The following is a 25,771-nucleotide window of genomic DNA, read 5'->3' as shown; positions in this document are numbered from 1 at the left end:
AATGTTGACAACATATATTTGTGAATTTTAGGGTTTGACAGCACGTATGCACTAAAAGATAAGTTATCAGCAGCTATTAAAACATAGTTATTTCCTGATGTTTTTTCATAATAGAGAGTAGTCCTCAAATCTTACAGTGCTTCCTACTTAGCACAAATATTCCAAAATAGATCTACTAGTAAATGCTTATAAAAGAACTTAGCATAATTGCAAGATATTCTTAAACTAGCATATTAAAAATATCCAATTATATTTTAAATGCTACCACACTACTGTGTATGATACTTTAGTGTAAATCTCAAAATGAAACAATCACAAGCTTTCAAGCCTACAATTTCTATCAAGAATGGAATATCTGAATATTTATACTCAAATATTTGGGCAGAGAAAGTAACAACTAGTTTAGCTAAAGTTGCTTAGGAGGCAGTAGCAGGAATGTGTGCACTTGTCATCACCAAATTCTGTTTTACACAACTTTCTAGAATAATACAAGGTACTAAGTAAACTGGAATCTGTACTTTGCTATATCAGTGTGAATCTAATCCAATTTCATTGGTCTGAAGTCCTTACATTTTATTTTTATAAATTAAATCAAATACATAATTTAAGTTTCAACTTTTAATATATTTTTAAATTTCCCTTGAATTCATTATGCCACCTGTGTCTACAGTGGTCAGTCTAACATAATTAACTGCTAAAATACACCAGTGTTAAAATAAATACAAAACATTTTTCTGTTATAATTTATCTGAATAATAAATGAGACTTCACAGAAGAATGGGATAGACAAAACATTTTTCTATAATTAAGAAAATAATACCTTTTCTCCATGTTTTGCCCGTCCTGGAGAGAATCCTGGGTCTCCTTTAGGGCCCTGTCACAGAGAAATTAAGCTCAATAATACTATCAGAAGAGGATTCTAATAATATATGCTAAAACAAGTATTCTCAACTGTACAGCAAGAGCAGAAAAAATGTACATGTGCTTTCTACTATAGATATTTTTCTCATAACTTTTTCAGTAAAGAACTAGGAAAAAAATAAAATAGTGCAGGTTCACACTGAAATGAGATTTACATTTTTCAAAGTTTGTAAAGTCACAAAACTTTGAAAAGCAGATTTTTTGATCAATCCAAGCAGGATTAGAGCAGATGCTCCAGCCAAATGGCTCTGCCCCTGTGTCCATCACCTCAGGGCCATGTGCAGGATTATCAGGCTGTATTACTGCATGAGCCATTATCTTGTACAGGTTTCCTCAGGCTCAGCCTTCCCACGGTGCCAGAATCCACAAAATAGATTTTCTTAACTAATCTATTTTCCAAAGAGCCAGGAATAAAGCCAAACCTCATGGATACCTATACATTACTTTAAAAACACCCCCAATTGTTTCTCAGGAATTAAATGTTGAGAGATTGGCCATCGCTTGGAACTGGTGGTCCTCACTCAGGGCTGGACACTTTGCTGCAAGGATATTGATGTTGTGCCATGTTTCAGAAGCAAATGCATAAAGGATCCTTTGGCACAGGAGGGAAACATTCATGCATCGTAAAGACAGAATAAAATTCTGCCTTCGTTTACTGCTAGAAAATTCTTGCAGCTAATCTGCATTGTTTTAATATCAAACAAGAGTGTTTGTTTCAGTGTGGTCAGCTGGATCTTCATAGACAAAACTTCAGGAGCATCTGGTTAATTTTTATTTAGAGAAAACCGCTTCAGAATATGCTTGTATTGAAAGACTGATTTATAATCTAACAGAAATTAAAGAGATCACTAAGCACCTAGTAATATGTATATTTTGATATTTAAATAAAATATATATAGGTACATACACATATGTACAATTCCTTCTATTCTTAAACTAATGGACAGAGCTACAGAACTGATCAAAATTATCATCCAGTGGAGGGAGAAAATAAATTATAAAACAAAGCCTAGGAGTAAGTGGCTACAATTATTTCCCTAGAAATGCATTTTATTACATAGCCAGCATAAATACAGTAAAAAATAACTCTGAATCTTTAACTGTCCCTATAGAACTAGATACAAACAAAAACACGCACAAAAACCAGAATCACTAGGTTTTACAGCACTTGGCACTGAAAGCTTTAATAAATTTCTTTTTATGTCCTCAAGCAGATTTTAGCACCTGTCATGACATGTCAGATTCCTGCAATTAGGAATCATACTAAGCAAATCATGGTGCTGCCTTTTTCCTAACAGATCTATCAAATTGTTCAAACTAAATATGAGCTGAAGGCATTCTGCAACTGCACAAATCTGTCAAATCTATTTAAAGGTCCTATGTTACACAAGATTGAAGATGTTATTTGAGCTTTAAGTCCAGTATTTTGTCTTTGACTTTAAATATCACTTCCATAAATCTTCAGAAAATTATTCTAGCATATTAATAAATAATAGTGTCCCAGATATTAGAATATTTAAATAGCAAAGCTCGGACATGGACAATAAAATAGCAATTGACAGGGACTGACAGTAAACATTTTTCCTTTTTTTGTTTTAAACAAAGCAAAAGTTTACAGCAATTAAGCATTTAAACCTCAGTTTATCAGAGGCTGAGCTGATTTATAGGAGCTCTTTTAGGAAGTACAGATCACTTGCAAAGATAGCCATTTTCAAATGATCATTCTGCACATATAGGTGATTTTCTTTCCACTGAATAATCTGCTATTTTGTTTTGATCTGAAGTTCAATTTGATTGATTATATTTCTTTAAAATATGTTTATAGTAGCAGTCTCTACCTGTAAACAAAAGAAGGCCAATTATTTCTATTATAGGAAACAGTTCTGAGGCTTCCAAAAAGTATTAAAAAGTTCATGTATTTCCACGTCACCATGGATAAATAAACTCACCTTGGGACCTGGCAATCCTGGCAGACCTGGGTTCCCATGTGGTCCTGGAATACCCTATTAAAACAACCCAAACAAATGAAAAGAACAACAACTGGGATTACTCTGTTCACCACTGAACAAATGTGAATGGATTGCAGAGAATAATTTTACTGCATCTTTCCTGCTTTTAGAATCACTGGTTAGGATTTTCAAAGGATTTACAAGAAATAAAACATACACATCTTCCTAAAAATTAAAAGTGAAGGTAAGTATCCCCTTTTCAATTACAAATCTCAGTTTCTATTGTCTTCCCAGGAAGTTCTTAACAGGTTTGGCATAGTCACTGCAATGTTGCTCTCCAGCTACAACACTTGAAGGCATGGAATAAAATCAGTAAAATCACATTCTGAGGTACCCAGCTACACAATGAAAAGTGAGTGAATGAGTTCCTGGTGACTTAAAAGATGTCTCAAAGCAATGTATCCCACATTCTTAAAAAAAGTAAATCACAGATTCTCCTGATTCTCCCACAGCTAGTGCAGAAAATGGATTTGTTACTAAAATAATTCAACTTCAACTGTTCCAGGAACAGAATAAGCTATCAAGACTATCTAGGCCCTCCAGTAAAAATGTCTGTTCCTGCAACACATTCAGCAATCTTCACTCCTTAAAAAATGGCACATTAGGGAAAATATTTGTTGCAATGGTTGTCAGCAGCTATTCATCTTCCAAGTGCTGAAGGACCAAACTGGTGAAAATCTGTCCCTGACAAACTGGCAACAAAGCTTCTGTTGAATTCACTAAAGCCAAAATGCTTCCAAAATCCAAACACCAAATATAATAAGAATACTTTGAACTTTCTTGTATATTCAGTGGTGTAACAACAGATAAACTCAGTGTTTGTCTTTGCACCACACGAGGCCTCATTCACCAATTACACCTTGCAGTAACACTGAGAGCTGCATCACTTAATACTCCCTCTCTCACTAATGACAATGTTGACACAACCCCACAGAAATGCTAATCCCACGTGCTGTTTGAGAGATTAATTTGCACACTGGCAACTCTGGAGGCACTCTCAGGGATTTAGGAGAAAGGAAACAAATAGAAAGTGCCAGCAGTGCTGCAGGGGCTCCAGCTTTCACTGCCTGCACCATTCCTGTCTTGGGGCACAGTACTGGAACACAGAAGTGCAAAAGGATTGTCATGGAATGAGACATCAGAGGAGTTCCACATCGTCACTAATTCTGAAACCACTGAAATTTCATTATCAAGAAACTTGGAACAAGCCAAGACACTTAGAAAACACTGTCACATGTGAACTTTACCATACAATTGCAGGGATCAAAATCAGTTTCCAATGGAAGTCTCTAACCATGAACCACACATGCCCCAAGTGTCCCAACCATGTGGATCTCTGTCAGGATCAGCTTTGGACACACACTCTGATGAACATCCAGGCAATGCAGCTCTGCACTCTGCTCTTTCTCTTTGACACCTTGAGTCACATTTCAGAATCACAAATGGCAACTCATGTGAAGGAAAACAGAAGTCACAGGGCAGGCTGCTAGATGAGGAACTGAATTTTGAGTAAACAAAGTTTTCACAGGCATTCTGGCTCACAAAACTCCTGTCATAACATACATCATCACTAGCTGCACCTGCCTGAATTTATCAGAATCATACAAACTGAAGAACACTGACATTTCAAATCCATTTATTTTTTATCTAATAGTTTTATTGACTTGTTTGGCCTGTATAAATATATTTTAAACTCAGAACAACTGGTAAATATTCATTTCAGCCATTTTCATGCTTCTTCAGGCACCTTACAGTAAGCTGTCCCTTAGGGTAAGCTTCCCACACTGGAAAGCATACCCTACACAATAATTTATCCTGAGAACTCACACAGTAGAGCACTGTGCTTTTAAGTACTCTATACCACTAAAAAGACCTCCAGAAAAAAAATCCCAAACAAACTGAAGCAGGCCAAGAGCAATCTCAGCAACAGGCATGGCTTTAAACATACGAACAGCCTCCTCTGAAACAAAGAAAACTTTCCAGTTGTGAGGATCTACCTGGATATGTGAGATCCTGCCTCTGATGCCAGACATATCCTTGCCACAGGCAGTGAGCAACATAAAAAAGCTGAGTGGTAAGAATTGTCAGCTCTTACATGGTAGGATCCAAGAAGTCATGAAGAGATGAATTTGAAGGAATGTTTTTCATTTTATACTTTTAAATGTGTCTCTTCTCCTGCCTTGCCTCCAAAATGCTCTGGAACATCAGTTTGGTTTTTGGTTTCTTTGACCAGTGCCAGTGCCATGACTTTCCACCCATCAGGCCAAGTTTAGAACGTCCTGTGCTGTGCTGGCTTTCAACAGGCTGTTGAGCAGCATCTCATTTAAACCTTCCTTAAAGGCTGAACCACAACTCCTCCCACACATCTGCTGAGCCCACAGTTGTGAGCCCTTTTCTCCCACTTTCCATTTGCCTTGCTGACTGCAGCCACAGCCATTCACATCTCCAGCTACCATGGCCTGAAATCATCCCCACACCAAACCTTCACCTGCTCCCTCCAGCCGCCCTTCCCTCCCCTAAACCCCCCTGATCAGCCATGGCCTCAGGGACTGCTCAGCACATGGTTTAGCACACATTGCACAAACACAGATTCTTTTGCCCCATTCATTAATCAGCACAGTGGCACAGCACAGGCCTCTCCCCTGTGCATGGCAGTGGGGACACAGGTGACTGTGGCAAAGCCCCTGCCCTGTCCCCAGGGTCACCGTGGCAAAGGCCCTGCTCTGTCCCCAGGCACAGGGCAAGGCTGCTGCCCCTGCTCCTGCACAAAACAAACCATCTCCTCATTTCTTTAGCAAAGCACCCTGACAGCAACCTAGGATCAAGCTGCTGAAGCTCAAGGGACTAAAAGAGATTTTTGGGATTACTTTTTACCCCCACTCTGTCTTGCAGTGGTTAATTTTGTATCTGTGCCTGCTCCTCTGAGGCTGCATTGCTCACTCCCCCTCACTCCAAAACAAATGAATGTGGTTTTAGATTGCAGCAGATGGGAGCAGCATGGAAAAGTTAATATTGGGAGCAGCAAAAGCCAGGTACAAATATAACAATTCCCAGTGTATGCACCCATACATGGAATTAACTGTGCTGGAAGCTCACAGCAGGAGAAACAGTTTGTCTTGCTTTAACCTATCTGCCAAATGTTCAGAATCATTCACTTTCATCACAAGCATACCGCACACAATCACTAAGCATATGAATAAAGTTGAGAAAAACAAAATTATGCAAACTCCAGTGTGATTATTGGTGACCTGCCTAGAGGTGCAGAAGAACACAGTTGTTTTACTCACCCGAGGACCTCTCTTCCCTGAAGGACCAGGTAAACCTGGAGGACCTGGAGGACCCTGGTGATAGAAAATCAAAGCAGTTGAGGCTAAAACCTGACACAAGGACAGTATCACAACTCTAGATGAGACCAGTTTTGCTGACAACCCTGCGCTCATACTGACCTCCTCAATTTGAAAACCAATTCCAAACGACAAGAAAGTGTGTTTTTAATCTGACTGCAAATCAGATTTCTCTTTACAAAGTATCCTGTGTCAGAGAAATTGGAGCTAACAACCTGGATAGTAACTTCTACTCAGGTGTATTTGTACTAAAGGAAGAAAAGATTAGATGAAGAAAGCAAGTGCAATGTATATCTAAATAAAGGACAGAGAATAATTAAGCCTTTTCAATAAGCTTGCTGGCATGCCAAACATTTCAGAAAAGTTGTGGTAACTGTGAGAAAAAAAGATACCACCTCACAGAAATTACAAATATGAAATACAGAAAATGAATGTGAACAAATTGCTGTTCAGTTTCCTATTAAAAGCTTCTAGTAATGATAACTGGTAGTCCATTTGCCCTTCTATATAATGAATATCATTCTCTTTAAAGATAATGCAGATTTTTTAAGATGCTAGTATATGACCAAATGTGTCTTTTGCAAATGAATTAGATTATTAGTCACCATATTAGACAGTGTAACAGCCCCTGTATATCTGGTTGTTTTGAACATAGAAACCTATCAAATTAGGGGAAATATATCAAATTCCTACAGAGGAATGGGGTGTTCTTAAGGGTGAATCACCCCCATCCACATGTCTGCACAGCAAGCCTCAGCTGTAGCAGGAACCATGTACTTTCTGCAAGGGCAATATGAGCATCAGGGTAGTCAGACCTCTTGAGGGAGACCATTAATTTGGCCAAAATACAGGTCACTTATGCACAGTTCTGGTAAAACCACATTGTTCTAAGGAACTAAAAATATCAATTATTTCCTCTCCAATTAATCATAATAAACATAGGAACTGGTCTTTAGGTGATACCGTGACATGTCATGCTTTTAGCATAGGACATTCTCTATTCATTACGAATGCACAAATGCTCACTAATATCCTCTTTTTTTCTGAAGTAGAAAGACCCCATGCTTAATAGCACAAGAAATGTATCAGGGAGATACATGGAAAACTCTTGACCTGGCATTCTTGTCCAGGTTCAAAAATCCACTTAAAAGTTCACAAAGACCCTGCCCTGCTGAAGCAGCATGTTTTAATATCTCCTCTCAAAATGTAAGGTAAGAGATTTCTTTTGATTAGATAATTATCCTGGAACTACAAAAGAAAACATATTTTTTGTTAAGTGAAATAGATGCAACCAGTGTGCATTTTGTTTTGACTTGTGTTCTTCTCTAACCCTGTTTCAGACATTTCCTTAAAAATACACGAATAGCTAAACCCCACCACTTTCCTAATAGAATCTTACTGACTATTAAGATCCCTGATCTTTGTTGCTGATTTATTGAATAAGGGCAGTGAGAACATTTTTCCCTCTGTGGCTTCTAAATTTTTTTAAACACTATCTGCTTCCTTTGCAACAGAAAACAAATAAACAAACACCCAAATCCACCCCACCCTTACTGTGATTACTCTAACTCAAACATCCAACAAAAAAAGGAAAATCTAATCACAACTAAGCCCTCAGAAACCCCTAAGAGAAGCAGCAAAACTTTGAACTGGGCAGCCTGAGATTTAAAACACTTTCCCAGAGCATTTTAAAACAAAGTCAACTGCTGTAGATGAAGTCTCTGGTTCACAATAATAGGCAGCCTCAGCCATCCAGGCATTTGATTAATATATTAAAGGACTCTTCTTAACCAGAGGATGTTACTCTTCAGCCTCCAGCACAGACTCCTCCCTGCAACTCAGGCAACACCTCTGCTGAGAGCAACTTCAGCAGAGCACATCTAAGTCTTCCTGGACATACTTTCCCGATGAGCAGTTCCACCTTATTCTGTCCTATGTATTTCTACAATCTAGGAAAGCAATTACAACTTCAAATCAGTATGACTATTTTTATACTTGCTAGGAAGCTACTTAAGCCTCTCAGGCATCCATGTAAACCACAGAAATCAACATCTGAGAGTGAGCCAATCTCTCTTAAACCAAGTAATAAGTCACTTGTTTGAATAGCTTTTCTTCCAACTACTGGAAACAGTAATTAAACAAATCTGAAGCAATTAGAAATGTCAATCTGAATTTTAGCATTTGACACTGACCACCACTATCAAACAAAACAAAAAGTTACTTTGCATAAATATCACAGATGCTAACTTAAAACTGTTTAACAAAATCAGTTTGCTCAAAACAGATCATTTGTGACTTTAAAAAGATAAAACAACTTACTGGTTTTAGGAATTGTAAAAACTTCATTTAGCTATTGAGCAAAAAAAAGCTCAAGTTCCAAATAATCATTGCTTAATCCTGACATAAAAGTAGATGCTACTCTTCCAGAAATTTTCACAGCCTTTCCAATGGTCACTGGAATAAATATAAGGAACTTTCCTAGACATGAAATAACTTACATTATTTTCCTAGGTACTGAACCCTGTGTTACTTGGGTTACATGTGTTTTAAATTTGACCTATTATCCAGAGGTAATAGGAAACATTTCATTTACATATAGCAAATCTTTAGCTGAATCATTAGGTACTGAGATTTCTCAGCCTGGGCAGGGAAAGGCATGAAAGGGATTCAGTGATCAATATATCCCCTGTGGTCAGGGAGAACTTCAACAGGCAATTTTGTTCAACTGAGAAATAAGCAAAGAGTGCAATCAGCAGAAGTATGAAAGGTTAGCTGAGAGTAAAATAAATGAAATAAGCTAAGTGTGAAAGAGAAGCTGCTACATTTGGGATCTCTGAACTGCTCTCTCAATGTTCTTACTGTCACACCTCTGGATTGCAATAGGACAGCTCCTCCAGGACTCAATTCTGCTCATTGCCATTTCCCCTTCCTCCTGACAACAATTCCAGACTGCTTCTCTTTACCAACTAGAAAGAACACCACCATTTGGTCTTCTACCATTCCTCCTTCTGGCAGAGTATCTTGAAAATCTAGAAAAACTTTTCCAATAGAGGAAATTTATTCCTAGTTCATTTCTCTTACTCTTAGAAGGCCACATACTGTGCAGATAGCCTGAAGATGCCATTACCTACCAGCAAGTAACATAAATCAGCACTTTAGCTCACATCAGCCTCTCCCTTCTACCAGTGTAAGACTATGCCCCACGTTATTGCAAACTACTTTAGGATTGTGCAATGAAAAATATCAGCTTGAAAGTTAAACAGTTAAAAATGCACACCACATTTATTTTTGTAATCTTTACAGATTGCCAACACCCTCTGCATCCCAAAAAGGAGTGCTTCATCAGATGGACAGAGCAGCATTCCCTTGAAAGAAGTGTTTCAGGAAATCTTACTATTCCAGTTTAAACTCAATTTATATTTTTCTAGGGGGGCGTGGTGGTCATTACAGCTGCTAGAATTTTAATCAGGGTTTTAATAGTTTTGAAAAAATAGCTGTTCCCTTTTTATACCCTATCTATAAATGAAAGCCTGAATTCTGGAGTCCTGCTTTGCAGCGGTGGGTGAATTCCACAGCTGTGGGATCATGGAATATGAGGCCTAATTATACAAGGCAAGAATCAATTTTGGTAGATGATTAAAAGCTAAAAGAAGCTGAGTAGTTTAAGAACCACAAAAGCTAGTTCTTGCCTGTCAATTCCAATAGAACGAACATTAACTTCTGTGTTCAAATCTTGAAAGAAGATTCAAACCAACCACAACATATTAAAAGAAGTGAAAAGAGGGGGTTTCATGCCTCATCAGGACTTTTTGCTGCAAGGGAAGTTTTTAAGCTTTTCAGTGTTGCTTTTTAAGCACCACATTGCAGACTCCATGAGTACTTATATACTAAAGTGTTAGAGCCACACATATAAAATCTGCATTAATTCTCATCATCTCTACATGGGAGAACTAAACTGAGGAAGAACATAGATAATCTCTTCAAGTAGCAGATACTGAGCCACACAATCTCCATAGAGCACAATTCTTAGTTTTCATGCAGAGATCTCCTCTCCCTTTGGTGTCAGCCTCTCTGGCAGAGTGGTGTTTTAGCTTTGCCTCTGTTCCAGCAGGTGCTGCTGGTCCCTTCAGCCAACCTGGGGCCCACAAGGGCCTAGATTAACTTCCCAGCTCTACCACAGACCTTTAAGACCTTTGGGCACATTTTCTAAATCCTGACCCAGCAAAACACCTCAGTACAAATGCACCCTATCCCCTGCAGACTACAGTCTGCATTCCTAAGCAAGGCAATCTTCTCTATCCCCAGTCCAAAAGACAGCATTGAAGATGGTAGCAGACACCTCTGAACCCTTCAAGTCAGCTGTCATCTTTGCCACTGTATGTGCAGTGTCTGTGTGTAGTGTCTAGAAAAACAACCCAGAGCATTTGCTTGGAGTTTCTTAGTAATGCAAACAACCAACACTATCAGCAGCCATTTCTGTGATACGTGAAAATAAAGGGATTTAACTTTCTTGGCTGTGACTGACTGAAATCACAACAAACAAGCTACAGGCTAAAATTAAAACCTTCTATTAGTAGTTACTAAACATCCTAAGGTCCAAAAATGGAAATTAACCTCATGCTGATGACAGCTACATGCTTAGTGACATGTCACCATGAATGCTATCATAAGGGACAAAGAGAGAAAAAAGACTGACTTCGCAATCAAAAAAGATTAAGCAAGAGCACTTCTGGAGTAGTGCGAATTACTTGTTAACACATTTTCCAATTGTGTAACAATTACTTTGTGCCTGGATCCTGTTTAGAGTAAAAAGTAAACTTTTGAATAGGTTCTTAGTTGTTTACTAGTTCAAGAAAAAAAAAATTCAAGGCTAAAAGAATAGACACCAGAAATTTATGGCCATATTTAAATATATATTAGGAGCTACTTAACACATATCAAATTGCTTTCCAGTAATAACCAAACAGATGAACACTTCCAAAACCAAAACCAACCAAACAAAAAAAGCAAGTGGTTTAAAAACTATGGTTTAAAATTTCAACCAAAATCTCACACAAGCACTAAGCATGATCTATTATATTTCCCAGGCTACGCAGGAACTGATGTTCTTTCTGCACTGTAGCTTCATATATATGGGCACATTTCTATCTATTAAAAACTGTATGAGCCTTGTGCACACAATAAGAAAGGATAAACGAGTTTCTGTTAAAACCACTACTGTGCATTTGCCATTGTATCAAAAATCACTCTGTGAACTGAAAAAATACCTCAAAACCTTGTAAGACTGTTCTAAAAACCATTTTCCATGCAGGTTTGCTTAACCCCATAACCTTGGGTTATGAATGATTGCAGACTAGATTCTGCAGCTGGTCTATTTCTACAACTATAAATTTTGACAGCATTGCTCAACCAAGACAACTGTGTCAGTCTTCCAAGCAGCCTGGTTGTTCTTTTTATGGACCAGCACCCATATTTGTGAACTGCAGTAAATTAGCCTGCAACGTTATTATGTGAGCAGTCTCTGTAATCAGTAGTTACAAACATCCAGCTGCATTCCAAATTTTAAAGAAGCCTGGGTTGCCTACCACTTCACCAGAATGTGAGTATCATGATGTCTTTATATTCTTCCAGTAAATAAAAGTATATGACACTTACATTAAAATTACATGTGAGAAAAAGACACATTTAAGGCAGACAAACATTTGTACAATACAGCTGGGAGAAACTGCAGTCACAGCTTTGGCATGCTTGGAGAGGTTTCTTTCAAAGCCTCTGTTAAACGTATGCTGCTGCAATATAATAAAAAGAGTAATAAAGATAACTTACAGGAGGTCCAGTTTCCCCCTTTGGACCTCTGACACTTCCCCTTTCAAACATTTTGCCAAGATCTTCATAGTCATAAGCATAATTATCAATACCATTTTCATAAGTGCTTTCTATATGGTAAGTCTCATCAGCATCAAATGCACCTTCCTGCCCCGGATGAAGTCGATTATCCAGAGGGAGCTCAGCAGGCAAACTGTACAGAGTTGTGTTGAAGATTTGCTGCTTTTTGTTTGGTTCATCTAAATGCTGTTTTGCTTTTTCCATTCTCTTGCTTTTAGTTTTACTCTGTTTTACAGGGGAGATCAGAGAAAGCTCACTATGTCTGCCTGCATCTTCTGTGGTGTTAGCTGAACTATTTGGATACAATGCTGCATGGGTTTTCATGATGTTTCTTTTTCTGCTCGTCTCCTGCTGCTGAAGAGCCAGATCAATGTTCTCCTGGAGTTCTGTTTGAGGCCAAGCTTCCAGCAACAGAGGTTTGGTCTCCGCAAACTCCCGTACAGAGGCATTTCTTAACTCAAAGTGGTCTGGTAAAAAGTGAATCTGAGCAATGTTGGTAACAGGCATGTTTGATACTTCTTTCCATCTATAAGCTGATATATCTTCCTGGTATTCCTCATCAGTGATCATCTTAGAAAAAGCATCCAGCCCATGTGGCAGAAGTGGAGCCCCACGCAGAGATCGATAGGTTTCAGCCTGGCGACACTGCTGTTTCACATATTTACAGTAGTTGGCAGAGGCTTCTGCAGAGGGAATAATATCCAGCTGACATATAACTCCTTCAAAGCTGACAGAGTGAGAGCTCATCCTTCCCAAGGTAAATACACCCTCTGAATCAAATGTCTCCACTTCAGAAAGTACTTCACTGCTGTAGTACTTGTTTCCACACTCAGCAAATAGTGAGACAGTCTTGTCCCCAATGCCAATGGCAAACGAATGCCATTGTTCATTATGAACACAATAATCAAAGTACACGGGCTGCTTCCCTCCGGTGTACACTGCTACCTTCCTCGGTAGCAGCTGGACACCAAACTGCAGCCTGCTTTTGTTCCTAACACTGAAAAGAAAAGCATTACTGGCTCTGTAAGAGTACAGCCCAACCAACAAGGTGAACTGATGCCCTAGATTTGATGGTATGACTTGGGGGACACGGGACTCAATATGTGCATCATCGCTTAGCACCACTCCTGATGCAGTTAGACGAACACCCTGAGGTAACAGAGAGGATGGTGAGGGCACTGCTGTCTCTGAAGGCTCTTGGACATCTTTCACAAGGCCTAGTTGGTGAAGAACATCTATTGCTGTAAAAAGAAATAAAGGCACACTGTTGATTTAATTTACAAGCTCATACATTCAGATCCATATAAACAAATGTACACAGAACATTCTCACAAATCTATACCTCTCAGAGCATATACACTTCACACAGTAAGGCCACCAAATCCCTCCTGGAAGGCACTGATCTTTCACATAAATCAAACGAGTAATTAAAGCCAGAGCAAAATTTCCCTCTTAAAAAAAAAAAAAAACCTAACCAAACTAAACAAACACACAGAAAGGTCCACAAAATGCCCGTTGTAGGTCAGTTCACTTATGAAAATGAAAATCTCTAATTTGCTCTCTTCAAACTTTCCAGTGATCAGCGAATACACTTTGGTTAGTTCCTTATTTATTAAGCTAATCCTGTCTACTCTTTGAGCAGAGAATTAGTCTTTTTTTCGAAAACTTTTCCTTCTGCAAAAAATCTTGTGCGCTAAATCCATGCTGTTGCTCTTTATCTAAAAAGTACAAATCAAAGCATTTGAGGGAAGGGTGGCTTAGTTTACAAGAAAGGACAATCTATAGCACAGTTAGCACAGTAAGGCCTCCTTCCCCTCCATACAGTTTACTTGTTAGAGCCATGGATAAGGTGAACTCTGGAGCAGTGGAAGTGGTGAGGAGTAAGGAAAGAGAAGAATTGCCAGGACCCAAGGGGAAGTGCTCCTGTCTTCTGGCTCATCTCTCCCCCTAAAGTGCACAAGGCTGCAGCCACCACGACAAGACATTGAACTAAGAACGCACTCCACAGCAGGAGACAGAGCAGCCAGCCATCCTTCTGATTGATGTTCTATAGATTTGGCTTTGACATACAGAAATCTGATAGATCTTCCTATAGAAGAATAGGCAGTGGTTTATTCAGTGTTGGATTCTCTAGTTTCTCATTCAATGTGAGCTACGTCCTTTAAGCCTTCCCTTAGTCTGGGTCACACAGTGTCTCCACTTTTACCTGGCTAAATATCTTCACTTAATGGGTAAAAACACAATTATCTATCATCCTGATAAACTGAACTCTTATCTGTTCTGGGTAAGAAATCAAAGCCATCTTTGGGTAAATCAAAGTTGAAGATGACCCAATTAATTTCTTATTGCCTAAATCATTTGGCCAAGTTGGAGCTGGTGGGCATAGACACCTGCCTTCAGGATGAATATAAAGATACATCCCTTATGATGCAGCTGAAACACTACAAAGGCTCATCAGGAGCTAAACCACAGATCCTCAAGAGCCTTTCTGTAGGATCTCAAAACAAGATAGCATTTATGGCATTGATAGACTGATTGGTAAAACTGCCTGCCTGAGTGTTTGTGAAAGGTGCAGAAATATTGCAGATGTTGAATCAAAATAGAGTTACAGAAATATGGAATGAGAAGATTAGGAGCTAAAACATACTGAGAAGGCTGAAGAAACATTAGCTTGGTCTAGAGACAGGAAAGTTTGGGGAATCTAAATAAAATTGTCCATTATCTGAATTGAGGCCATAGGAAAAACAGAGAAAAGCTGAGGAGTAAGACACAAGCTGCAGCACAAGAAATTTCAGCTCCATACAAAGAAAAAGCAGGCTCACCACAAAAGTGGTCAAGTGCTGGACCAGGGTGGACAGAGACATGGGATAATTGCAATTCTTGGAGATTTTCAAAGACCAATTGGACAGAACCCAACAACCTGGAGTGACGCTGACCTCAGCAAGAGTTAGGACCAGATGAGTTCAAGGTCCCCTTAACCCATATTTTAGGATTTTTTTTCCACAAGGGGAACCTGAAGACTAGTTTTCATAAACAGCATTACACAGCAGCATAAGATATCATCTGTTTCCACCTCTCACAGGAACAACTTCACAGAAACACCTATATTAAAAATTACTTGTAGTATCTAATAGTTGTATTGATCAAATAAGCTTGGCTGGGAAGACACAGGCACTTTCTATAGCGTTTTGCTGAGGCTACATTTGCTATGGGCATGCTTATACTAAGGAAATAAAACTATTATAAAGCACAACAAAAATTTAGAGTAAAGAAGAAAAGTTAAGGATTTGCTGCAATATTGAAAGAGCCACTGAAACAAACGGATATTTACGCTTTAAGTGGAAAAAAGGTCTCCTTTCCCAGTTTCGTTTTCTCTGTTTACTGCATGTATTCATAGCAAACTTTAAGAATAGACAGATGTTGGCTTAGTTTCAGTGCTAAATTATGAGAAGTGCCTAAGATTTCCTTGAGAGTGATTTATAAGTTGGAACCAAAAGCATCAACCTGAACACACTGTACATCTTGAAAATTAATTACACACCTTGTAGTGTTTCTAGTCATGTTTGAGATTCACAGACAGGCCAAGACTATCCTGGCGAGCAGCCAGTGCAGACAGAGGTATGGAGAAAGAGTGTTTCTGCAGAAAGTCCTGTGTATGCCAAGTTCTCAAGATGTTTTGCCTCAGAGCAATTAATTCACCATGGCTGTATTTTTATCTGTCAGGCTGATAACAGAGGTCAGGTTCTAGTAGAGCTCTGAAGCACAGTGCCTCTGCTAATGAACCACTCCTCTTTGCCAGGACCCCGTCCTGCCTGCTCTGCCTGGAGCTCTGCAGGAGAAAGCTGTGCTTGCACTGCCCTTGGGGAGGGAAGCTGGGAAGAAACACAGGTCCTGAGCTCTGAGCAACACAGTCTTACACATGCAAATAGTCCCCAAGGCAGAATGCACTGCTCCACTACCTCTGTGCACTGGCAGGGCCAGCTGACTGCATAAGGAGAACAGCTGCTAGCCTAACCTAAGGTTGTGCCTGAGTATCACATCCTAACCTGAAATACTGGGCAAGTAGTTGTAGTTTTTAAAAATTGTAACTACATATTTTTATTTTTAAATAGTAATACATGTGATCTATCCAATGTATTATAAATTCAAGTGTAAAATAAAAAGCTTAACCTGGTTTAAAATAGTCAGCTTAAAAATTACATTCAAGCCTATCACTAATAAAAGGCAAACTGCAAGCAAAACAGTCAATTTTTTGGCAGTTCTGATTTGAAAAGAGCACATAGTTTAAAAGTTATTAGAGAAAATAATCAGCATGATGAGGAATAATTTTTTTTCTATCCTGCAAATAGATTTCTGCAAACAATGGCAGGTCTTGAGAGAGCTAAATGCAAATAAATATTGTGTGAAAAATGACATCAAAAAAGTAAGTATAAAGGAATTACTCCTTGCTGACTTGCTGTGTGTTAACCCACTGTCAAGCCAAAAGGCTGTTCCAAACTTTTTTGGCCAGTCATTTCACTTCTGGTCCAACATGCATATTTATTTTATTTTAAGGCTTTCAGAAGCTCTTGGCAGCACACTGGATTTTGGGAGCAGGCAACCCTCTCATTCTTCCTCCCAGCATGACAACCATTATTTGCTTCACCTATCAGTTGTCAGTTTTCTTTGTTTACTCATGTCTGCAAAACATCTGTCTTCACTTACTGCTTATTCAACCCATTAGTCCCCCAAATTGTAACAGCTCAGCTTCTTGAAGGAAAGGTTGTTTTGAGGTTTTGGTGTCAAGTGCTTTCCTTCCACCTTCTAGGAGATCTTTAAAAATTCACAACCTTACTGCATCATGAGGTAAGCCAAAACCTTACACCAGCTTTGGCAAAAAGCCTTCTGACCCTTGCATGGCACAAAAATAACCCCACAAAGGAACTGAGGAGGGATGAAGGGATTTGACTACAGGATTGTTTCACATGCATATTCCCTTCAGTCCCTCTTGCTCATTTCCACATTGCTCCATACTCACAGCTACTCTGAAGGCAGGACCTCTGAGATACTCTCCCTGTTTCAGCAATCTTAGCACACACATTTCTCCCTTTCCTTTTTCCAGTGTGGGTAAGGGAAAAGAAAAGGGCCATTAATCAATCAGCTCCACCAGAACCAAGAATAATTTCGCTTCAGATTGCCAATTTTCTAGGTGATGCATCTGCAACTGGGTACATTAAGATACCTGGCTGCAACAAATGCTCTCCTGGATGCCAGATCAGATTATGGGCATAGAAAAGCCAGCAAGACACATTAATTCTGTGTCTCCCTGAACCCCACTCAAATTATTATTCCTAAAGTCTGAGACTGTATCTTTACAAGTACTTCACTGATCATGGTTTATAGCAGCATACCAAACTGAACAAGGTGTATCCTCTCTGGTACAGCATGCAGAGGCTGTCCCCTCAGCTCAGGAGAGAAGGCATGTTAATCAGCTAACATCTGCATGTTCAGCAGAATATTCTTTTTTCAAAATACAACTGCCAAGGAAGTTTAAAATCCAAGGCATTAACATGTTCCTGACAGGCATGCAATCCTGTTCCTGGACAAACACTAAGCACCACAAATGTAAAAATGCAGCTTATATACTGAAACCGAAGGATATACTTGAAATGCTCTCTGTTTTTTCCTCAGAGGAGGTTTCCTTCTCTGAACTGCTTTTTCCAACTTTGTTTACACACTGTGCAATTAAAGTGCAAGAAGCACCAAATTCACTCATGGGAAGAAAGTTTCATCAAGATTCTATGCATCATTTTGATCCCAAGCAAGCATTTAAAGAAAATAAAGTCATGTACGGCACTTGTGCATCAAGGATGGACAGGAGTTTCCATTCAATAAGGCTTCTCATATGGCCGTCTAGAAATGCTGTTGAATAGCAGTAATAACAATAACAACAAAATAATAATAGAAAAAAAAGGAAACTCCTTCATCTTCTGGTAACAAAATAAAACATAATTCAATATAAGCATGTTGAGACTGGAGGCTTTACTCCATTTCTGGAAAGCTCTGTGCATGGAGCATTCTCAGCCAAGAGGCAGGTAGGACTCAGTCTCCACCCACTCCCCTGTGTTACTGCACCCCCAGCCCTGCAGCTTTCACAGTCCTCACCTGAAGGGTCAGTCAGAAGCAATTCTCAGGCTGAGGGGCATGAGAGTGAGGAAAATGGTTTATTTCTTTGCAGAGGAGGATGGTGGGCTGGGGGGATGAAGACACTCAAATAGTCACCACAGAGCTGTCTCTGGCATCTGTCACCTGCTCCCACCACACCGGGAAACAGTAAACTGCCTTCCTAAAACTGCCTCTTCCCTTCCCATCCCTGCAGGCCTGGAACAGAGCAGGCCACACACATCTAACATGCTGCCCCTCCTCCAGTGAGAACTTGGCTCAGCTATTATAAAAATCCAGGAAAATCCCATCATCACAAAAGCATATGGCCCCCATTGAGTGGGATGTGAAAAATCAACAACCAATCTTACCAGGCAAGCAATGGGCAACACTGGAGGGCAAAACTACAAAGGCAACGGGGGGGAGGCAAAACAAAAACTTGCGACTGAAGGAAAAATCAAACTTTGCCAATCTCTGGGAATGACAAGCAGGAAAAACGCATTGGTGAGAATAATGGTGGGAGGCTGCTGAGATATCCCAAAGGGCTCTAGCAAAACATTATCAGGAATGAGTCTTGCCTTAACCACGCAATCCATCTGTTTGCATTCAGATGAGTATTTGCAGTTACACACTCACCAGCCAAGGATGACCTACTTCATGCTTCACCTGTCCAGCAGAGGACCATGGTGGAGAACTGACGCTGCCACTCTCATGGCAAATAAGAAGGGGCTAAATGGCACGTGTGCCTCCACAACTTTGGGACCTATCATTCCCACAGCAGTCTCCAGATCAAGTTGCACATCTGGTGATGTTATAACAGCTGGCAGATTAAAAAAGCAACTAAAAAGAAGACAAGCCTATTTCCTCACAACATCTGCATCTGAATGCAAAGCCAAATGAATACCAAATTTCACATTTTGCTTTAGCAATGCCAGCCTGTATTATGTGCCGTGGTTTGCCTGCCTTAAGTGCAAAGGTAACTCAGTCATAGCCTGCCACCCCCAAGGACACCCACTTGCAGTGAAGACACAATTAAAGCCTTTTCACTATACAAGGCTTCTTTTTTATGAAGAGCTTGCTTAAATATGTAAGCAATTTCATAGACAGAAAATCTGAGTAATTTTCAAAAGGTCATCTTTTCCAAACTGCTGCTTTAAACTTTTGCTCTCATTATGCTGCAATTGGTATTTTCTTTAAGTCACATGAATTAATGAACTGAACCTAAGGTCACAAGTAACAACAGCCATTTACTCTTTTCATCTACTAACATATTATACAAATGTCCTATTATAAACAAAGCACTCTCACCTTGTTTGGGTACTTGTGCAACACCCACAGCTATACATGTTGCAATGAAAAGGAGAGCTTTCCTAAAAGGGAAAGAAAGGGAAAAATCATGTGAGAAAACATCTACAGTTTCAGAACTCCAAGGAATTAGAAACCCAGTTCAAGATCCAAATGGCAGAATACCACTGACTTCAGCAAGTCCTGAATCAGAGCCATCACATTGTACAACTTTACTGATACTGAGGAGGAGTTTCACACAAAGATCCAGGTTGTGTATGCCCTCATGCATAGCACATATATTTTACACTGGTTTTTATTAATAAAATTACTGCATCTGCTTTATATTTTCTTGCAGCAGCTTTCAAATATGGATGCAGCTACATAGTACATTTCTTCCTGGAAAGAAAAAAACATTACCATTAAAAATTTAAAAATTTACCCATAAAATAAATGACAAGTCAATTCCTGTGGAGATCATTAGATACTTTAGATACTTTTAACATCCTATCAGTCTTCTCACTAGATCACATCATCTTCCCATAAGTGAAAATGTTGTGTCAAACTTTTGTTCTTGTATCATAAAATTTTATCATGCTACAAGTCATGCTCTTCACAAAGTAATAAAAAAATCCCATCACACTTCAACTTACAAGTCCATGCTCAGGTAGAAGAGTGTCATACTGACAGCTATCACAGGCTCACTGCCCTGGTTTCAGCCAGGGAAACAATTTTCTTCTTAGTAGCTGGTTGACTGTTGTGTTTTGGATTTAGTACGAAAATAATGTTGATAGCACACTGGTGTTACAGTTTTTCCAACACACATACATAATATTGATCTAGATTATGTGCTCAAAATTCACTTTAGAAGTGTTGAATGTTGTACAGACTACATTTTTGCTATGATTAAGAACAGATTGTATGCTGTTTCTTAATTATCATTTTAGCCAGATTAACATCTAATCACTCTCTTCTCAGTGACTGAATCTTTTAATAAATGAGAAATCTATTTTCTGTTACTGTTGGACAACCAGGCACAGATGCATGTAACAATTACAGTAACTGCTATCTACTCAGTTCTAAGAAGAAATATTTCAAAAATATCAGAAATATAGTTCTGACACTAATCAACTCACACTCAAGCCTCTTGCTCATTAATCTCTGCAAATCTGAGATTTGCAATCTCAGCAATTTTTCATAATATGGAATGCTAGAGTGACTAAAAAAGTTTCCTGGACCAGGTCAAAGAGCACTTGAGTACCTGGATTCAAGTGTACTTGAAAGTAACACAGCTGCAACTAAACATATATAACTTCATGTCACATAATTTTGCCAGCTAATTAGCCAGATTTTCACATTAAAAAAAAAAAAAAAAAAAGATAGGAAGAAAACACTATCACTCTTTGTACAGGAACATATGATTTTAACAGAAAGAAAATATATATAAGTACATGTGCATACACACAGAGCAGTATTTAGTGAAAAATCTTACTAATTCTTTAAAGTCTTTGGAATTCAAGCATTTCAGAAACATCCAAGTACATGAAAACCACAGAGCAATAGCCTGGTTTTATCAAGTGGATTTGTATACTGTGAGAGCTTAAATTTTGGCAAACAGAACAAATTAATAATTTAAGGAACAATAAGGCATGAAAGTCATCATTGCCACTGTAAAATGGTAGACACATCATATCTCCCAGAAGAAAATGCACAGAACATATAGGAAATTCAAAAATATGCATCAATGCTTTAGCTCTGATCACAGAGGGAGGGAAAGGTGGAAACTATGCCTTACACATCCCAACATGCTTGTAGGGGCATGTTCTTTAATTAACCACTACTACAATCCCTAGCTATTCCTCCCTTCAAGCTTTCTCCTGCTACAGCCATGAAATGTCTACTGGAGCAATTCTGACACCCCTGGAAAAAACCTAACACCAACTGTTGTCCAAACAGCTCGTCCATTACAGGACGCTCAGTTCATTTTTTCAGAGTTCTAAAGCCCAGAATTCAAGTTCAAAGTTTCTGCATCACACAATGTATCATCTTTTGATCAAATGAGAAACTCAGCGTCAGGAGACAGCTGTGCCAGAAACAAAGTCCATGCATTGCACTGTATCAGCTAAAACTCAGGACAACCCTTTATTTAACCCTTATTATTTTCAAAGGTGCAAAATGGATTTGCCATTAAAAATCACATAAAACATTTTAGCTAGCTACAAAATAAGGATGCTCAAAGAACCCCAGAGCCCAAAACTCAAAGATGACTCCTCTAATAATTACAACAGCCTCTTCTACTACACCAGCCAGGTACAAAGCTGTGTCTGTCAGGTACCTGCCTCTGCCACTTCCAGCAAACATTGTAGGAAAGCAAGAAATTATAACATGTTCCCAGGGCTGTAAATTACGCAGATGTAACTGAATATACAGAAACATTTAGTGAGAAGTAAAGACAAATGCCTGGCTTACACAGTGCTCTCCAGATAATGTCAAGAACAGATGAGTTATCAACTAAGAGAAAAAACAGGGACCAGAAACAACCATAGTGCTGGGGGTCCTCTAATGCGTGAGAAAAGTGAGACTTCCTTCTATCTTTTTTCATGAGGAAAATTTTTTATAAATGAAACCATGTGCAACCTAATCCATGCAAACCCTCCCTCTTGGTTGAGATCACCACTCTGTACATTTGCAGAACAGTCAGTTCTCAGTCTTCACTCTCACACCAGCACAGCCCCTAAGACACCAGGCTCCAGGCATACACCATACACAACATGTATGTGGCTTGACCCATCATCTGCCATAGCTGCATGGAGCTTGGCTCCTTGTCTCAGCTCAGTCCACAGCTCTTGGAGATGTTGGGATGCACCACTAGAAAAATGCAGAATCTTGTGGTGTGGAAGACTTCAGCTGACCCAAATTCTGGCTATTTTTTCCCTAGTTAACATCACACCTGAAGCTGTTCCAATACCTTGGCTTTAGGGCATAGCCAAGGGGTCTCTCTCAAACTTCCTCCCCTTCTTCTACCTTTTCATCTGCTCTATTGTACATTTAAGCATATGCAGAGGGCCACTATTGAATCACTTTGGAGGAAGGCACTACCAAATGTGACTGAGCTATTGTACCACTAAAAACTGAGTTTATCTTTCTGATAATCTTTGTGGCCATTTGCCTCTTCCTACAGAGTGAACAGCAACTATCCATGGTGGTTTCTTGCATTAGGGGTGAATGAGGAATGAGAAAACTGATAAGCTTCAAAGCAAGTTGTGGCAAGCCACAATGAAAGATTCCACCCTCTGAAGGCTACTCAGCAGCACACAGAACTCAGGTTTGGTCAGTGCACAGCAGCATCCTCTTCATTCCAGCCTAGCTTCCTAAATCTCAAGTTTAAAGGAAGAAATACCACCAGCTGGCTGCTAGTAAACCTGTCTGCAGTGTGACTGCCACAGGTTCATTCAGTCCTGCACTCCTCAGGGCTGATGGTTTAAACACCAGCACCTGCCCCACACTCGTTCCTTCATTGGATCTGTCTGGGGACTGCTGAGGAGAATGGCACAGCTTGGGTCCATCAAGCTTGAGAGGGGCTTTGGAAAGGTCACAGCACCTTGTGGACAGAGATGCCCTGCAACTCTCAAACTTACCTTTCAAGATATAAAAAAAAATATAACTTTCTTTGCTGCTATAATTAAATTAGCTAGTAGGTCCAGTGCTGCTTCCCAAGTTTTATAACACCTACTAGAAACACAGCTTGAGGGGACACAACAGCCTGCAAAACCTCTCTGGTGTGACACTCACATGCCCTTTGGTCACAGATGGCACCAATTAGCAATCAAGGAATCCTTTGCCAAATTTCACAACTTGAATGAATGGAAAATGGGAGAAATACAAGATGACGAGACAGGTAGAGGAGCATTGCCCTGAGAGGAGTTCTACAACAGGACTGGGGTTCAGAGAGAGGAAACTCCCTGCCTGGTGGCTCATTCCTTGGACAGCATCTGGCTTCAAATGAGAAACCACCGCATCCAGAAGAAGAGTCAACTCTGTTAGTATTTCTAAAAGAAGAAAGATATAATTGAAAAGACATGATTTTAGAACAGTTTTACGAGTAAATCTCTGATTGCTTACACTAGTTCTCTTCTTCAGATAGCATACACCATTTTTTTTCCTCTATGAAGGAAAAAGCATATAACTTGAATTCTTACTCACGTGAAATACTCTTCTTTCACAGGGTTTGTCTCTGTATATTTTGTATATCATTCTTCAAATGTACTACAATTTGGTGCTTGCAAGAAACAAGGGTGACACAAGGCTGCTCATACTTTAAATATTCTGTCAATAAATGGGGTGAGAGACTGAGAAGTCATGCAGCTGTTTTACTTATTTAACCTGCAGAGACACCCCTACACAGGCCTGACCCAATGGTATTTCAAGGAAAAGGTGGTTGAAGTTGCAAGGGATTTACTGGTTTGACATATGCTAAGGAAACCTGATCCTTTTGTGAGGAATTCTGGTTTCTTAACACAGGCAAGTGACCAGGTTGCTTGCTCTCTATAGAAGTAAATGAGGTAAATATTATAGAAGCATACAGATATATTCTGAAGCTATTGCATATTTTGAACTTGAGTAAACTGCTACTGTACCTCTTTCCTATAATGCAGTTTATGTTTCTCCATCAGCAATACCTCTTTATAGATTTAAAATAAAACCATTCTTTGAAATTGCACTCAGACAATTCCTGAAGAAGCCCCAAAGACACAGCCATTAAAAACAGATCTAGGAAGGCGACTTTCAGGAAGCCCCTTACCTGCTCACAAGTACACCCGGATTATACATCAGGCACACTTTAGCAGCAAAATCCTCACTACAACACTAAATAAATTCTTCTGTCCTCAGAACACTCAGTAAACTTAAGATACAGCCAGAACAAAATCAGCCCATTACAGAGACACACACAAGTAACCTCTTTAATATTGTTACAACTATAAACTCAGTCATTTTACTGAGGCTGCTTTTCGATAAACGGCAGAGAACAGAGCTCTACCTTTGCATCACAGGTGAGAATGCATCAGAAATACCTCTGCCAATTGCAAAAACACGTGAATACAGAGCAGCTTATTTGGCAATCTCTGGTATTAAGAGAGCGCCCTTAGCTCTTTAGCGTAAATTCTACATGCTCTTGCGTTTGCCTGTGTGCCGCGTTTCACTAGTTAGGTACCGAAGGGGCGCAGGAGCTGCCAGGTTACTGCGGGCACTGCGGAACGCTGGGCCCCGGGATCCTCGCTCCCCCTCGGGGATCCGGGGGCACGGGCTCTCGGGCCAGGCTGTCCCCGCTCCCCGGGACACCAGAGCCAGGCTGCCCGATGTGGGCTGGGGAAGGACGACACGAGGGTGCTGGACGGGATAGAGCACATCCACAACGACACCAGGGGTGCGGAGGAGAGGCACAGGGACAGCCAGCGACACGGGCGGTCTCTGTCCGAGCAGCCAGCACCCCGCCGGTCCGCCGGGGGCACCGGGGACCCCGCGGGGTTAGGGCTGGCGCTCGGAAGGCAGAGCCGGGGACGGTGCCCGCCGGGTTCGTCGTGCCCTGCTCGCGGTGGGAGCCGAGCCGCAGCCCCATCCCCTGCCCGGCCCCGCGGCGGGGTGGCGGTGCGGTGCGCCCCGTCCCGCCGGCTCCCGCTTACGTTTGCGCCGCGGGAGAGATGCGTCCTCGCCTTGTCCTCTCGGCTCCCAAATGCATTTGTATGCATTTGCCCGGGCAGCGGAGATCCGAGGGAAAGCCGAGCGCCGCGCCGCCGCAGGGTCAGCTCCTGTCCATGAAAGCCCGCCGGCCCGAGGTCTCCGCCGAGCTCCGCGCAAGCCCGAGGGCGGCCCGGCCCGCGTACGGCCCGCGGGGGCGGGCGCGGCGGGTGGGGGGAGCGCCGGGGGGCCGGGCGGCGGGGGCGCCCCGCGGCTGCCCGCGGAGTCCGGCGGCGGAGCGGCGCTGCACCGCCTGCCCCGGCACCGGCGGAGCTCCCGCCCGCCGCGGTGTTGAATTTCAGCGCTGCTGCCTGGCGATTACATCAGCACACGCGGCCCCCGGGGCGGGCCGGGCCGCGGCCCCGCATGCTGCGCGCTGCCCCGCGCCGCTCCCCGGGCACCGACCCGCACCCGGAGCCGGGAGAGCCGGGGCGGCCGGCCCGAGCCTGG

General features: G+C 40.8%; 1 protein-coding gene across 1 annotated transcript in view; it reads right to left on the bottom strand.

The window, feature by feature from the left end:
* The window catches only part of COL24A1 (collagen type XXIV alpha 1 chain), a 119,038-nt gene extending 93,716 nt beyond the window's left edge, over positions 1-25,322 (bottom strand). The window contains exons 1-6 of the mRNA XM_058029721.1: positions 25,267-25,322; positions 19,610-19,671; positions 12,101-13,401; positions 6,218-6,271; positions 2,871-2,924; positions 821-874 (exon numbers count right to left, since the gene is read on the bottom strand). Of these exons, the coding sequence (XP_057885704.1) occupies positions 821-874; positions 2,871-2,924; positions 6,218-6,271; positions 12,101-13,401; positions 19,610-19,671; positions 25,267-25,322 (1,581 nt within the window). The remainder of the gene's footprint in view (positions 1-820; positions 875-2,870; positions 2,925-6,217; positions 6,272-12,100; positions 13,402-19,609; positions 19,672-25,266) is intronic.
* Between the last annotated feature and the right edge of the window lie 449 nt (positions 25,323-25,771).

Source organism: Melospiza georgiana, chromosome 9, assembly GCF_028018845.1.
Source record: "Melospiza georgiana isolate bMelGeo1 chromosome 9, bMelGeo1.pri, whole genome shotgun sequence".
Classification (NCBI taxonomy): Eukaryota; Metazoa; Chordata; class Aves; order Passeriformes; family Passerellidae; genus Melospiza; species Melospiza georgiana.
Note: the sequence above shows the minus strand (reverse complement) of the source record. Positions and strands in the feature narration are given on the sequence as shown.